The sequence below is a fragment of the Ranitomeya variabilis genome, chromosome 1 (genome assembly GCF_051348905.1).
Source record: "Ranitomeya variabilis isolate aRanVar5 chromosome 1, aRanVar5.hap1, whole genome shotgun sequence".
In the NCBI taxonomy this organism is placed as follows: domain Eukaryota; kingdom Metazoa; phylum Chordata; class Amphibia; order Anura; family Dendrobatidae; genus Ranitomeya; species Ranitomeya variabilis.
The window spans coordinates 684,034,299-684,050,171 of NC_135232.1; the positions used below are offsets into that span (position 1 = coordinate 684,034,299).

The window sequence follows — 15,873 nt, forward strand, 5'->3', positions numbered from 1 at the left end:
TGCTAGTTCTCAAAAATCAACGAGGCACCACGTCTTTTTTTTCTTGTTTTTACTCAGTGTTGCTGCCAATCACAACCATGTCAGTACTTGACATGGCTGGTAACCAGGGGTTGATGTCAGTTTTTTTTTTTTCTGCCGCCCAAGAATTAGTAATGGAGAGGCGTCTATTAGAGACCTCCATTACTAACCCCATAGTTGAATGTAATAAAGACAGAGTAAATTAATTTAATTGAAATAAACACACAGACTCCTTCCCAGTCTGAGAATACCAGCCCCAGCTGTCTGCTTTAGCTTGGCTGGTTATCAAAAATGGGGGGGGTTGACCGAAACCCCTTTTAAAATTATTTCAATAATTTAATAACAGCGTGGGGACCCCTCTACTTTTGATAGCCAGCCAAGATAAAGCAGACAACTGAGGTTTGCAGACTGCAGCTTTACCTACGCTGGTTATCAAAAATAGAGGGGACCACATGCTGTTTTTTTCTTTTATCTATTAAGTAGCTAAACAGACAGGTGCCATCTGGTGAATACTCATCAGCGTACGCCTTCTCTCGCTGCTATCAGCAGTAACCGTTTCCCCACCGATCACAGTTGCTGGCTCACACGCTGTCATCTGTGTGACAGTGTGGGAACCGCAGATCTATGACTGGATGCAGATGACAGCATGGTAAAATGCCGGATGTTCGGGCACCCCATTCATTGGAATGGGGTTCGAGTTTGAGTACCGTTCTGGTACCCAAATCAAACTTTTTTTTTTTTTTTTTCTTTTAACGTTCAGAACATCCACGGTTACGCCCGTCAAAACTCTGATCCAAATATAAAATTACTAACCTATACAGCAAACACTGTAAAACAAAAATCTGCAATTCTGGGGCCCATTGCTTCTACCCCAAAAATGTCAGCTCACCATGAAAAAAACAAGCACTGATCCAACTCCATTGATGGAAAAATATGGCTGCAGAGAGGAGATAAATTGGGGGAGCATCATATAGGAAGATCCCCTCTTTGAGCCAGAATAATAGATCAGTGCTAATGGGCAGCCGCTCTCGTCAGTATGAACTGTCCATATATGATATTAATGGCCTACATCACTCAAGCACCCATGTCCAGCTGGCGATGGCTTTCTCCATCAGTATCAGCTGTTTGGTAGGGGGTCTGAATGGCTCCCACACTACAGGATTGTCTTTAATGAGACCACCCCTTTATATGGGACAAGCCCTATACACTATAAGGGCAGACAGATGTAACAGAGACATTAGGATTATAAAACCCCCTCTATTAGGCAAAACAAAGAGCCACTAAAACAAAACTAAAACAAAGTATCATCCAAGAGCAGCACTGTCTACGTAGGCGCACAGAAAACTAGCGACACCAATTAACTAGGACAAGATGTAGGAACGGCTCCATTGAGTGATAGATATTTGACCAATAACTCTGGGGTGTTGATCAGTCGGTTTAGTGTGAGGTGTACAGTGAGTTATTGCTAACGACTCGCTGGATCACCAATCTTACATACAATCCAAGGAACTAATCATAGTCTGCGCAAATGTATTGGGTCACAGGCACCAACTTTAATAGTCATCCTTACCAACACACCCAGAATCTGGGTGACTCCAGGGAGAAAGGGAGGCATCTGATATGGACCCCATGCAACAGAGGCCTAAGGCTTTAGTTTAGCAGTCAGATCTGTGGCCTGTATTCGTTTAGGGGTCAGGTCTGCGGTCTACATTAGTTTTGGTTGTCAAGTCTGCGGTCTATATTAGTTTAGGGGTCAGGTCTGCTGTCTATATTAGTTCAGGGGTCAGGTCTGCGGTCTATATTAGTTTAGGGGTCTGGTCTGCGGTCTACATTAGTTTAGGGGTCTGGTCTGCAGTCTATCAGTTTAGGGGTCTGATGTACGGGGATTATATTAGTTTAGGGTCTGTTCTGTGGTCTATAATAGTTTAGGGGTCAGGTCTGCGGTCTATATTAGCTTAGGGGTCAGGTCTGCGGTCTATTAGTTTAGAGGTCTGGTCTGCGGGTCTATTAGTTCAGGGGTCTGGTCTGCGGTCTACATTAGTTTAGGGGTTATTAGTTTAGGGGTCTGGTCTGCAGTCTACATTAGTTTAGGGGTCTGGTCTGCAGTCTATCAGTTTAGGGGTCTGATGTACAGGGATTATATTAGTTTAGGGTCTGTTCTGTGGTCTATAATAGTTTAGGGGTCAGGTCGGCGGTCTATTAGTTTGGGGGTCTGGTCTGTGGTCTACATTAGTTTAGGGGTCTGGTCTGTCTATCAGTTTAGGAGTCTGATGTGCGGATTATATTAGTTTAGGGTCTGGTCTGCGGTCTATAATAGTTTAGGGGTCTGGTCTGCGGTCTACATTAGTTTAGGGGTCTCGTCTGCGGTTTATATTAGATTAGGGGTCTGAACTGCGATCTATGTTTAGAATCTGATGTGTGGATTATATTAGTTTAGGGGTCTTGTGTCTATTAATTTAGGGGTCTGGTGTGCAGTTTACAGTTATATGAAAAAGTTTGGGCACCCCTATTAATCTTAAGCTTAATGTTGTATAAAAAAGTTTTTTTGCAACAGCTATTTCAGTTTCATATATCTAATAACTATTGGACACAGTAATGTTTCTGCCTTTAAATGAGGTTTATTGTACTAACAGAAAATGTGCAATCTGCATTCAAACAAAATTTGACAGGTGCATAAGTATGGGCACCTCACCAGAAAAGTGACATTAATATTTAGTAGATCCTCCTTTTGCAAAAATAACAGCCTCTAGTCGCTTCCTGTAGCTTTTAATGAGTTCCTGGATGAAGGTATTTTTGACCATTCCTCTTTACAAAACAACTGTGTCCAACAGTTATTAGATATATGAAACTGAAATAGCTGTTGCAAAAAAAACAATTTTTATAAAACATTAAGCTTAAGATTAATAGGGGTGCCCAAACTTTTTCATATAACTGTATATTAGTTTAGGGTTCTCGTCTGCGGTTTATATTAGTTTAGGGGTCTGGTCTGTAGTTTATTAGTCTAGGGGTCTGGACTGTGGTCTGTTAGTTTAGGGTCTGATGTGTGGATTATATTAGTTTAGGGGTCTTGTGTCTATATTAATGGGTCTGGTCTGTGGTCTTCATTAGTTTAGGGGTCTGGTCTGCGGTCTACATTAGTTTAGGGGTCTGGTCTGCAGTCTATATAAGTTTAGGGGTCTGATGTGCGGATTATATTAGTTTAGGGTCTGGTCTGTGGTCTATATTAGTTTAGGGGTCAGGTCTGCGGTCTATTAGTTTAGGGGTCTGGTCTGTAGTTTTTATTAGTTAAGGGGTCTGGACTGCGGTCTGTTAGTTTAGGGCCTGATGTGTGGATTATACACTACTCAAAAAAATAAAGGGAACACTAAAATCCCACATCCTAGATATCACTGAATGAAATATTCCAGTTGTAAATCTTTATTTATTACATAGTGGAATGTGTTGAGAACAATAAAACCTAAAAATGATCAACGTAAATCACAACTAATATCCCACGGAGGTCTGGAGTTGTAACGATGCTGAAAATCAAAGTGGAAAATGAAGTTACAGGGTGATCCAACTTCAGTAGAAATGCCTCAAGACAAGGAAATGACGCTCAGTAGTGTGTGTGGCCTCCACGTGCCTGTATGACCTTCCTACAATGCCTGGGCATTCTCCTGATGAGGCGGTGGATGGTCTCCTGAGGGATCTCCAGACCTGGACTAAAGCATCCGCCAACTCCTGGACAGTCTGTGGTGGATGGTGCGAGACATGATGTCCCAGATGTGTTCAATTGGATTCAGGTCTGGGGAACAGGCGGGCCAGTCCATATCTTCAATGCCTTCATCTTGCAGGAACTGCTGACACACTCCAGCCACATGAGGTCTGGCATTGTCCTGCATTAGGAGGAACCCAGGGCCAACCGCACCAGCATATGGTCTCAAGGGGTCTGAGGATCTCCTGTCGGTAACTAATGGCAGTCAGGCTACCTCTGGCGACTACATGGAGGGCTGTGCGACCCTCCAAAGAAATGCCACCCCACACCATTACTGACCCACTGAAAAAAAACTGTCAAGCTGAAGGATGTTGCAGGCAGCAGATCGCTCTCCATGGCGTCTCCACACTGTCACATCTGTCACATGTGCTCAGTGTGAACCTGCTTTCATCTATGAAGAGCACAGGGCGGCAGTGGCGAATTTGTCAATCGTGGTGTTCTGTGGCAAATGTCAAGCGTCCTGCACGGTGTTGGGCTGTGAGCACAACCCCCATCTGTGGACGTCGGGCACTCAGACCATCCTCATGGAGTCGGTTTCTAACTTTGTGCAGACACATGCACATTTGTGACCTGCTGGAGGTCATTTTGCAGGGCTCTGGCAGTGCTCCTCCTGTTCCTCCTTGCACAAAGGCTGAGGTAGCGGTCCTGCTGCTGGGTTGTTGCCCTCCTACGGCCCCCTTCACGTCTCCTGGTGTACTGGCCTGTCTCCTGGTACCACATCCAGCCTCTGGACACTACGCTGACAGACTGTTATGATCTGGTAACCTTGGAGCCGCATGAGAGACTTTCTCAGGAGAGGTGGTACCTGTACTGACCGCAAACCCTAAACTAACACCGCAACTAGAAGTAGCCGTGGGATGTACCTAACACGTCCTAGACACCTCGACACAGCCGGAGAACTAAATACCCCTATAGATGGAATGGGAATTCTATCTTGCCTCAGAGCAGAACCCCAAAGGATAGGCAGCCCCCCACAAATATTGACTGTGAGTATAAGAGGAAAGACACACGCAGGCAGAAAAACAGGATTTAGCAAAAGAGGCACTTCTAGCTAAATAGAAAAGGATAGGACAGAATTCTAAGCGGTCAGTATTAAAATCCTAAAAATATCCACAGCAGATAATACAAATATTCCACATCTAACTAAAGACATAGAAAGTATATCTGCATCTCCTGAGAATCCAGCATGACTGAAAAATCCAAACAAAGTCTAAGCTGGACAAAAACACAATAAATTGCACTGAATTGCAAAGCACACTGCACGTGTGCACAGAGACAAAAAAACAGACACTTATCTTAGCTGAATTTGGCAGCAAGGCATGAGGAGCCAGAGAGAGATGCAATCCCTCAAAGTACAATGGACAACTGGCACAGACTCATGGATCCTGCACACCTAAATACCTAATAGAGCTGCAATCAGCAGAAACACCTGCCCGGATTACAACCCCAAGACAACTGCACTACCACCAACAACCACCGGAGGGAGCCCAAGAGCAGAATTCACAACACAGACACAGCAATCCTTCTTGCCACAGCTTGCATTGATGTGCCATCCTGGATGAGCTGCACTACCTGAGCCACTTGTGTGGGTTGTAGAATCCGTCTCATGCTACCACGAGTGTGAAAGCACAACCAACATTCAAAAGCGACCAAAACATCAGCCAGAAAGCATTGGTACTAAGATGTGGTCTTTGGTCCCCACCTGCAGAACCACTCCTTTATTGAGTGTGTCTTGATAATTGCCAATAATTTCCATCTGTTGTCTATTCCATTTGCACAACAGCATGTGAAATTGATTGTCAGTGTTGCTTCCTAAGTGGACAGTTTGATTTCACAGAAGTTTGATTTACTTGGAGTTATATTCTGTTGTTTATGTGTTCCCTTTAATTTTTTGAAGAGTGTATTAGTTTAGGGGTCTGGTGTCTATATTAATTTAGGGGTGTGGTCTGCGGTTTGTTAGTTTAGGGGTCTGGTCTGCGGTCTATATTAGTTTAGGGATATCACCTTGGGTCAGCACTAGTTTTGGGCGATCATGGTCTGTGTCAGTGCAGAGGTCTGAACTTGGCTCTGCTTTAGTTCAGGTTTCTCTCAGTGATTGGGGTCTGTATTCATGTTGCAGGGTGGTGGGGGTCATGTAACCAGTTTGTGAGTCTGATGCTGTAGTCTGGGAATGTGTCATTATGAGAGAAGTATAACAAACACAATTTTCTGCTCCGCTTCATACGTCACTTTCAGAATTCGCCTGATCGCTTTTCAGATATTGTCACGTAGATTATAACAGTTGTATTGTGTGACAAATCATTGTATGTCCACAGTGCGACCACGCAGACGGACAGAGATGGAGCATTGAGATGTGTTGTGACAGTGGTCCTGATGAGGGGCAGTCGGCAGATGCCAATCACTGATTAGCAGCCGCTGCTGCACTTCTGTGACTCCCTGCTCTGGATCTGCAGTGCAATGCTCAGCCCTGGGCAGTAACACCTCACTGGAGGTAGGAAGCTGCAGCTGTAGTGTGTGATGGGTCATCATCAATGAGGCCAGCTGCATCATCTCCATCAGCTCTGCTCCCCTGTGCTGGCTGTGTAACATGAAGCCTCTCAGCATCCTCCCTGCTCCTCACTGCGTGCAGCTGCTGCTGGGCTAGGGGGGCTTCTTCTGCACCAAGCACCATGGCCACAGACAGTGAGTATAATCCTGTGATGGGAGACGGGCAGGCAAGGGGATGGTGCAGTCATTTTGTTTACATTTTGTAAGTGGGTACCAACCCATCCTGGCAGATCTGCAATAGGAGCCTGTGCAGAGGATGGGGAGGTTAGTACCAGAGGGAGGAATCTGTGACTGCTGTGTATGAATGTGTTCATGTGTAGTGTATGTGTATAGCTGCATACATGTGTAGTGTGTGTATAACCGTGTGCATGTGTAGTGTATGTGTATAGCTGCATACATGTGTAGTGTGTGTATAACCGTGTGCATGTGTAGTGTATGTGTATAGCTGCATACATGTGTAGTGTGTATAACCGTGTGCATGTGTAGTGTATGTGTATAGCTGCATACATGTGTAGTGTGTATAACCGTGTGCATGTGTAGTGTATGTGTATAGCTGCATACATGTGTAGTGTGTATAACCGTGTGCATGTGTAGTGTATGTGTATAGCTGCATACATGTGTAGTGTGTATATAACCATGTGTAATGTGTATGTATAACTCCGTACATGTGTATGTGTACAGCTGTGTGCATGTGTAGTGTATGTGTATAGCTGCGTACATGTGTAGTGTATGTGTATAGCTGCGTACATGTGTAGTGTGTGTATAGCTGCATACATGTGTAGTGTGTGTATAACCGTGTGCATGTGTAGTGTATGTGTATAGCTGCATACATGTGTAGTGTGTGTATAACCATGTGCATGTGTAATGTGTATGTATAACTCCGTACATGTGTATGTGTACAGCTGTTTGTATGTGTATAGCTACGTACATGTGTAGTGTATGTGTATAGCAGTGTACATATGTAATGTATAGCTGCCTACATGTGTAGTGTATAGCTGCATACATGTGTAGTGTGTATATAACCATGTGTAATGTGTATGTATAACTCCGTACATGTGTATGTGTAGAGCTGTGTGCATGTGTAGTGTATGTGTATAGCTGTGTACATGTGTAATGTGTATGTATAACTCCGTACATGTGTAGTGTGTGTATAACCGTGTACATGTGTAGTGTATGTGTATAGCTGCATACATGTGTAGTGTGTGTATAACCATGTGCATGTGTAATGTGTATGTATAACTCCGTACATGTGTATGTGTACAGCTGTGTGTATGTGTATAGCTACGTACATGTGTAGTGTATGTGTATAGCAGTGTACATGTTTAATGTATAGCTGCCTACATGTGTAGTGTATGTGTATAGCTGCATACATGTGTAGTGTGTGTATAACCGTGTGCATGTGTAATGTGTATGTATAACTCCATACATGTGTAGTGTATGTGTATAGCTGCATACATGTGTAGTGTGTGTAACCGTGTGCATGTGTAATGTGTATGTATAACTCCGTACATGTGTAGTGTATGTGTACAGCTGTGTGCATGTGTAGTGTATGTGTACAGCTGTGTGCATGTGTAGTGTATGTGTATAGCTGCATACATGTGTAGTGTGTGTATAACCATGTGCATGTGTAATGTGTATGTATAACTCCGTACATGTGTATGTGTACAGCTGTGTGTATGTGTAAAGCTACGTACATGTGTAGTGTATGTGTATAGCTGCCTACATGTGTATGTGTATAGCTGCATACATGTGTAGTGTGTGTATAACCGTGTGCATGTGTAATGTGTATGTATAACTCCGTACATGTGTAGTGTATGTGTACAGCTGTGTGTATGTGTATAGCTGCGTATATGTGTAGTGTATGTGTATAGCAGTGTACATGTGTAATGTATAGCTGCCTACATGTGTAGTGTAAGTGTACAGCTGCGTACATGTGTAGTTTGCGTATAGCTAGCCGTTTACATGTGTAGTGTATGTATATAGCTGTGTGCATGTGTAGTGTATGTGTATAGCCGTGTATGTGTAGTGTATGTGTATAGCTGCATACATGTGTAGTGTATGTGTATAGCTGCGTACATGTGTATAGCTGCGTACATGTGTAGTGTGTGTGTATAGCTAGGTAAATGTGTAGTGTATGTATAGCTAGCCACATACATGTGTAGTGTAAGTGTATAGTGTATGTGCATAGCTGTGTACATGTGTAGTGTATGTATATAGCAGTGTGCATGTGTAGTGCATAGCTGCATACATGTGTAGTGTATGGCTTTGTACATGTGTAGTATATGTGTATAGCTGCGTATGTGTAGTCTATATAGCCGTGTGCATGTGCAGTGTATGTGTATAGCTGTGTGCATGTGTAGTGTATGTGTATAGCCACGTTCATGTGTACTGTGTGTGTATAGCCGCTTACGTGTGTACTGTATATGTATAGCCACGTACATGTGTTATGTGTATAGCCATGTGTAGTGCATGTGTATAGCTGCGTACATGTGTAGTGCATGTGTATAGCTGCCTACATGTGTAGTGTGTGTATAGCTAGGTAAATGTGTAGTGTATGTATAGCTAACCACATACATGTGTAGTGTAAGTGTATAGCTGTGTGCATGTATAGTGTATGTGCATAGCTGCGTACATGTGTAGTGTATGTGTATAGCCGCGTATGTGTAATCTATATAGCAGTGTGCATGTGTAGTGTATGTGTATAGCTGCGCGCATGTGTAGTGTATGTGTATAGCTGCGCGCATGTGTAGTGTGTGTATAGCTGCGCGCATGTGTAGTGTGTGTATAGCTGCGTGCATGTGTAGTGTATAGCCACGTTCATGTGTACTGTGTGTATAGCCGCTTACGTATGTACTGTATGTGTATAGCCACGTGCATGTGTAGTGTATGTGTATAGCCACGTACATGTGTACTGTGTGTGTGTAGTGTATGTGTATAACTGTGTGCATATGTAGTGTACTGTGTGTGTATAGCCGTTTACATATATACTGTTTGTTTAGCTGCCTTCATGTGTAGTGTATATATATATATATATATATATAGCTGTGTACGTGTGTAATATGTGTATTGCTGTGTGCATGTGTAATGTATGTGTATAGCTGTATGAATGTTTAATGTATGTGTAGTGTATTGTAGTGCTCTATGTGTAGTGTATGTGTATAGCTGCGTACATGTGTAGTGTGTGTATAGCTGTGAGCAGGCGTAGTGTATAGCTGTGTACATGTGTTGTGTATGTATAGCTTTGTGCATGTGTAGTGTATAGCTGCATACATGTGTAGTGTATAGCTTTTATGTGGTGTGTGTATAGCCGCATATGTGTAGTGTATGTGTATAGCTGTATACATGTGTAGTGTATGTGTATAGCTGTGTACATGTGTAGTGTATAGCTGCGTACATGTCAAGTGTATGTGTATAGCTAGCCGCGTACATGTGTAGTGTATGTGTATAGCTTCATACATGTGTAGTCTGTGTATAGCTGCGTCCATGTGTAGTGTATGTATATAGCCGCGTACATGTGTAGTCTGTGTATAGCTGCGTCCATGTGTAGTGTATGTATATAGCCGCGTACATGTGTAGTCTGTGTATAGCTGTGTGCATGTGTAATGTATGTGTATAGCTGTATGAATATTTAATGTATGTGTAGTGAATGTGTATAGCTGCATACATGTGTAGTGTGTGTATGTGTATTGTATGTGTATAACTGCGTACATGTGTAGTGTATACAGTGGAGGAAATAAGTATTTGATCCGTTGCTGATTTTGTAAGTTTGCCCACTGACAAAGACATGAACAGTCTCTAATTTTAAGGGTAGGTTAATTTTAACATTGAGAGATAGAATATCAAAAATAAAATCCAGAAAATCACAAATTATATAAATTTATTTGCATTTTGCAGTAAGAAATAAGTATTTGATCCCCTACCCCTATAAGACAGCTGTCTTACATAGTCACCTTTATAAAAGACTCCTGTCCACAGACTCAATTATTCAGACAGACTCTAACCTCTACAACATGGGCAAGACCAAAGAGCTTTCTAAGGATGTCAGGGACAAGCTCATAGACCTGCACAAAGCTGGAATGAGCTACAAAACCATAAGTAAGACGCTCGGTGAGGAGGAGACAACTGTTGGCGCAATAGTAAGAAAATGGAGAAATACAAAATGACTGTCTATCTCTCAATGTTAAAATTAGTAGAAGCAAAACTGGGTTGGCGTAGAGTAATCCTATGCACAGGTATTTGCTGCAAAACAGACAATTCCACAAAAAATGTCGATAAAAACAACTAGATATACTACATAGTTTGCGCAAAAGAATACCTTGTCGAAAAAACGAACAACTTTATTATAAAATCGATAAACCATTAGAATAAGCCTATCGGCAAATAGTAGAAAGCCACATAAAATAGGTGCAGAAAAAAGTCCCAAGATTCGAGTTCATTAGCTCCAGGGGAAATAAGATTGAAGCATAGAGTCCCCCAAGTTAGTTGAATTTAAAACAGCTGTAAATGTTAGATGATGAAAGGGGTTACCTCTGAAATACAGATGCTGGAATCCCTGCTGTAAAGTTCCTCTCTATACCATCAGGATGTTAAAGTCCATGTTGTAAAGTTCCTCTTAGGCTACTTTCACACTAGCGTCATGCACTGCGTCGCTATGCGTCATTTTGTAGAAAAAACGCATCCTGCAAAAGTGCTTGCAGGATGCGTTTTTTCTCCATTGACTTGCATTAGCGAAGCAGTGCGACGCATTGCCACACGTCGCAACCGTCGTGCGACGGTTGCGTCGTGTTGCGTCGGACCGTCGCCACCAAAAAAGTTACATGTTTTTTGGTGCGTCGTCTGCAGCATTTCCGACCGCGCATGTGCGGCCGGAACTCCCCCCCCGCCTCCCCGCTCATCACAATGGGGCAGCGGATGCGTTGGAAAACTGCATCCGCTGCCCCCGTTGTGCGGCGCTTTCACAGCTAGCGTCGGTGCGCTGCAACGTCGCATAGCGACGTGCAGTGCACGACGCTAGTGTGAAAGTAGCCTTAGTGGAAAGTAGCAGCCAGGGAAAAAGAAAAAGATGCCAACAGGAGCGCGGTCCCGGCCGGTGACACACGCTCCCCAAGCCTGCTCCCCGCCGGCGTATGAGCGTGCAGAAAACCCGTGCTTGAAGTCCGCGGCAAAGAAGTTGACCAGCAGGTCCTGACGTGACGTAGGCAGTCACGTGACCAACGAGGGTACAAGGCGTAGTGAGGACCAATTCCAACGCGTTTCGGAGAACACGGTCTCCTTCGTCAGGGATGGTCCTATGAAGAACAGAGGCTGCTTTATATACGATCAACTCATTAGATACAGAGGAGGGAGGAATATGCTAGGTGAATGCAAATAGCTCAACCTCACTGTTGAGGCCAGCTGGTTTCAAGGAGTCCAAATTGAATATCCATTTGCTCTCGGCTCTGGACATTTTCTTGATAAAATCACCTTTCCTCCAATCTTTTTTCACAATTTCCAAACCTTTAATAATTGTGCCATTAATACAACCATTATGTTTATCTTTATAATGCTTAGACAGTGGGTGCCCCATGAAATGATTCTTAATATTTCTCAGATGTTCATTTATTCTCACATTTAGTGGGCGTTTTGTGCGACCTACGTTTCAGAGAATAAATGACCCCAGTGGTGGTACAAGTGATTAAATCCCGAATACCAAATTCATTTGCCCCATTGGTGATAACTGACTGTTTGGTAGTCTTCAATAATTTGCACACTTTACAATTTCGACACGGGAAGAAACCACACATATTTCCGCCAATACGCTGGTTGAGATTTCTTGACTGATTATAACAAGGTATTGATGGGGCTATGGCATTCCCCAAATTATGGGTTTTTCCAAAAATAAATCTGGGATTAAGAGGAATTGTATCACTGATAATTTTATCTTCCCTTAATAAATCCCAATGCTTCCCAACAATTCTTTTAAAAATGTGTGTATTAGTGTTATATTGGACAATGATAGGGATGTCATTCATAGTATCAGATTTTTCTCTGTCTTTATGACCACCACTTATTAGGTCATTTCGTGACTTTGTAGTTACCATCTGTCTAGCATTTAATAGATGGTTTATGTCATACCCCTTATTTAAAAAATTGGTAGTTAATACATTCGCCTCCACCTCAAAGTCTTGGGGGCGTGAACAATTTCTAAATGCACGGGTAAACTGGCTCCTTGTTACATTTAAAAGCCAGCTGGGGAGATGACAACTGTCCTTAGAAATATAATTATACGAATCAGTAGGCTTACAGTAAGTGCAAGTATCATCTTTTATAAAAATTTTCAAATCAAGAAAATGAACCATCTCCGTGCTGGTTGTGGCAGTAAAATTTAAAAGCAAGCAGGTTCCCTCCCCTATGAACAAATATTGTTCATTAGAGATTGGATTTATTTTATTTTAACACATAATTATTTTATTTTTGAAACTAACTACTACTCCCAGCAATGGGGTACTGCCATGGGGACCAGGTTCGCACCCCGCTACGCCAACCTCTACGTTGGCAGCTGGGAGGATACTGCCATCTATGGGGGAGGTGGGCTGCGTGAGAACCTGGTCCTCTGGCACTGCTATATTGATGACGTTATATTCATCTGGTCAGGAGGTTCTGAATCCCTGACAAGATTTTTAAGTGATATTAATAAAAACACATATTTTTTAAATTTTACTGCCAGAGGGGCCCGACGGAAGCCTCTCCTCAGTGCATGACATATGAAAGCCCACATAGTTTGCTAAAAAAACACATGAATGACTCCCAGCCTATGAGAAATAAGATTCTCTGGTCTGCTGAGATGAAGGTAGAGCTTTTTGGTGATAATTCTAAGTGGTATATGTGTTGAAAACCTGGCACTGCTCATCACCTGCCCAATACAATACCAACAGTGAAGCATGGCGGTGGCAGCATCATGCTATGGGCTGGTTTTCAGCTGCAGAGACAGCGCGACTGGTTGCCATTGAAGGAAACATGAATGCGGCCAAGTACAGAGATATTCTGGATGAAAACCTCTTCCAGGGTGCTTTGGACCTCAGACTTGGCCGAAGGTTCACCTTCCAACAAGACAATGACCCTAAACACACAGCTAAAATAAGAAAGGAGTGGCTTCAGAACAACTCTGTGACCATTCTTGACTGGACCAGCCAGAGCCCTGACCTAAACCCAATTGAGCATCTCTGGAGAGACCTGACAGAACTGGAGAGGATCTGCAAGGAAGAATGGCAGAGGATCCCCAAATCCAGGTGTGAAAAACTTGTTGCATCATTCCCAAGAAGACTCATGGCTAGGGCTGGACTGGGACTAAAATTCAGCCCTGGCATTTGAAGTTACACAGGCCCACTTGTCACATGGTGACTGTATAATATCTTTGTACACTTGTAGGTTACAAGAAGTGAGGGGAGTGTAACACGACTATATAACATATAATTACAGCTGTATCCAGCATTACAGCTCAGTCCTATTTATGGCTTTTAGTTGCAGTACCAAGAAAAGCCGCTACTTTACCTACATAACTGGATCTCGTAGATAATGAAGGGATGAGACGACGAAAGGCTATGGAACCTCATTCTGATGCTCCATAAACGTTGCCTACAGCCACTTTTGGTTCCGCTGCGCAGCACGAGACACGGTGACTCTGAAGAGTGGTGACATCAGTAATGTCACCGCTCTTCAGATATTCCGGGTCTTGCACTGAGCTCGGCAACTGTAAAGAGCGGTATTGTTGCTACCGTCCTCCATATAGTATAATACACTCCTCAGTCCTCCATATAGTATAATGTACTGCCACAGTCCTCCATATAGTATAATACACTCTTCAGTTCTCCAAATAGTATAATACATTCCTCATAGTGCTCCATATAGTATAATGCCCTGCCATTGTCATCTATGTAGTACAATTCACTTCCCATAGTATAATGTACCCCATAGTTCTTCATATAGTATAATGTATTCCCCATAGTCCTCGATGCAGTATAATGAAGCCCACATATAGTATAATGATGCTACTCCAGAGTATAATGCAGCCACCCCACAGAATATATTGTAGCCCCCTGAGTATAATGTAACCCCCCAGAGAATATAATGTAGCCCCCTCATATAGTATAATGCAACCCCTGCATATATAATATATGGTAGCCCCTCATAGAGCATAATGCAGCCCCCCATAGAATATAATGTAGCCCCTCCATAGAATATAATACAGCACCCCATGGAATGTAATACAGCACCCCATAGAATGTAATACAGCCCACCTCCCCATAGAATACAGCTCCCATAGAATATAATGTAGCCCCAGAGAATGTAATACGGCCCCCCCATAGAATGTAATACAGCTCCCCCATAGAATGTAATACAGCCCTTCCACATAGAATGTAATACAGCCACCCATAGAATGTAATGCAGCCAGCCCCCATAGAATGTAATGCAGCACAGCCCCCATAGAATGTAATGCAGCACAGCCCTATAGAATGTAATGCAGCCAGCCCCCATAGAATGTAATGCAGCCAGCCCCCATAGAATGTAATGCAGCCAGCCCCCATAGAATGTAATGCAGCACAGCCCCCATAGAATGCAATGCAGCACAGCCCCCATAGAATGCAATGCAGCCAGCCCCCATAGAATGTAATGCAGCACAGCCCCCATAGAATGCAATGCAGCACAGCCCCCATAGAATGCAATGCAGCACAGCCCCCATAGAATGCAATGCAGCACAGCCCCCATAGAATGTAATACAGCACAGCCCCCATAGAATGTAATGCAGCACAGCCCCCATAGAATGCAATGCAGCACAGCCCCCATAGAATGTAATACAGCACAGCCCCCATAGAATGTAATGCAGCACAGCCCCCATAGAATGTAACGCAGCACAGCCCCCATAGAATGTAATGCAGCACAGCCCCCATAGAATGCAATGCAGCACAGACCCCATAGAATGTAATATAGCACAGCCCCCATAGAATGTAATACAGCACAGCCCCCATAGAATGTAATGCAGCACAGCCCCCATAGAATGTAATGCATCACAACCCCCATAGAATGTAATACAGCACAGCCCCCATATAATGTAATACAGCCCCCCCCAATAGCCCCACAATCCAGTTATCACACATTGATATATTTAAAAAAAAACAAACAAAAAAAACACTCTCCTCACCTTGTGCCCGTGCTGCTCCCGGCTCCGGTCTCAGCGGCTGCAGTCTGCCCGCCCGACACACAGCAGGTGCGCGATGATATGACGTCATCGCGCACCCGCAGTGTCAGAGGCAGAGCGGGGAATGATGGGAGAGGGAGCGACAGTGGACGCTCTCTCCTCCATCATTGCATTCAACTGTACGCCGGTATAGTTGAATGCGGCGGCGCTGGTGGGGGGGTGAGTTGGCGCTGGCGAGCGGCCCACGACTGCCACCTGCCCTTCTGGCATTTGCCAGAAATGCCCGATGGCCAGTCCGGCCCTGCTCATGGCTGTACTAGCTCAAAAGGATGCTTCTACTCTATACTGAGCAAAGGGTCTGAATACTTATGACCATGTG

General features: G+C 43.7%; 1 protein-coding gene across 1 annotated transcript in view; it reads left to right on the forward strand.

Moving 5' to 3' along the window:
* The first annotated feature begins 6,117 nt into the window (after positions 1 to 6,117).
* SYT16 (synaptotagmin 16) overlaps positions 6,118 to 15,873 on the forward strand; it is a 105,063-nt gene continuing 95,307 nt past the window's right edge. The window contains exon 1 of the mRNA XM_077265627.1: positions 6,118 to 6,454. Within this exon, the coding sequence (XP_077121742.1) occupies positions 6,442 to 6,454 (13 nt within the window). The 5' untranslated portion in view covers positions 6,118 to 6,441. The remainder of the gene's footprint in view (positions 6,455 to 15,873) is intronic.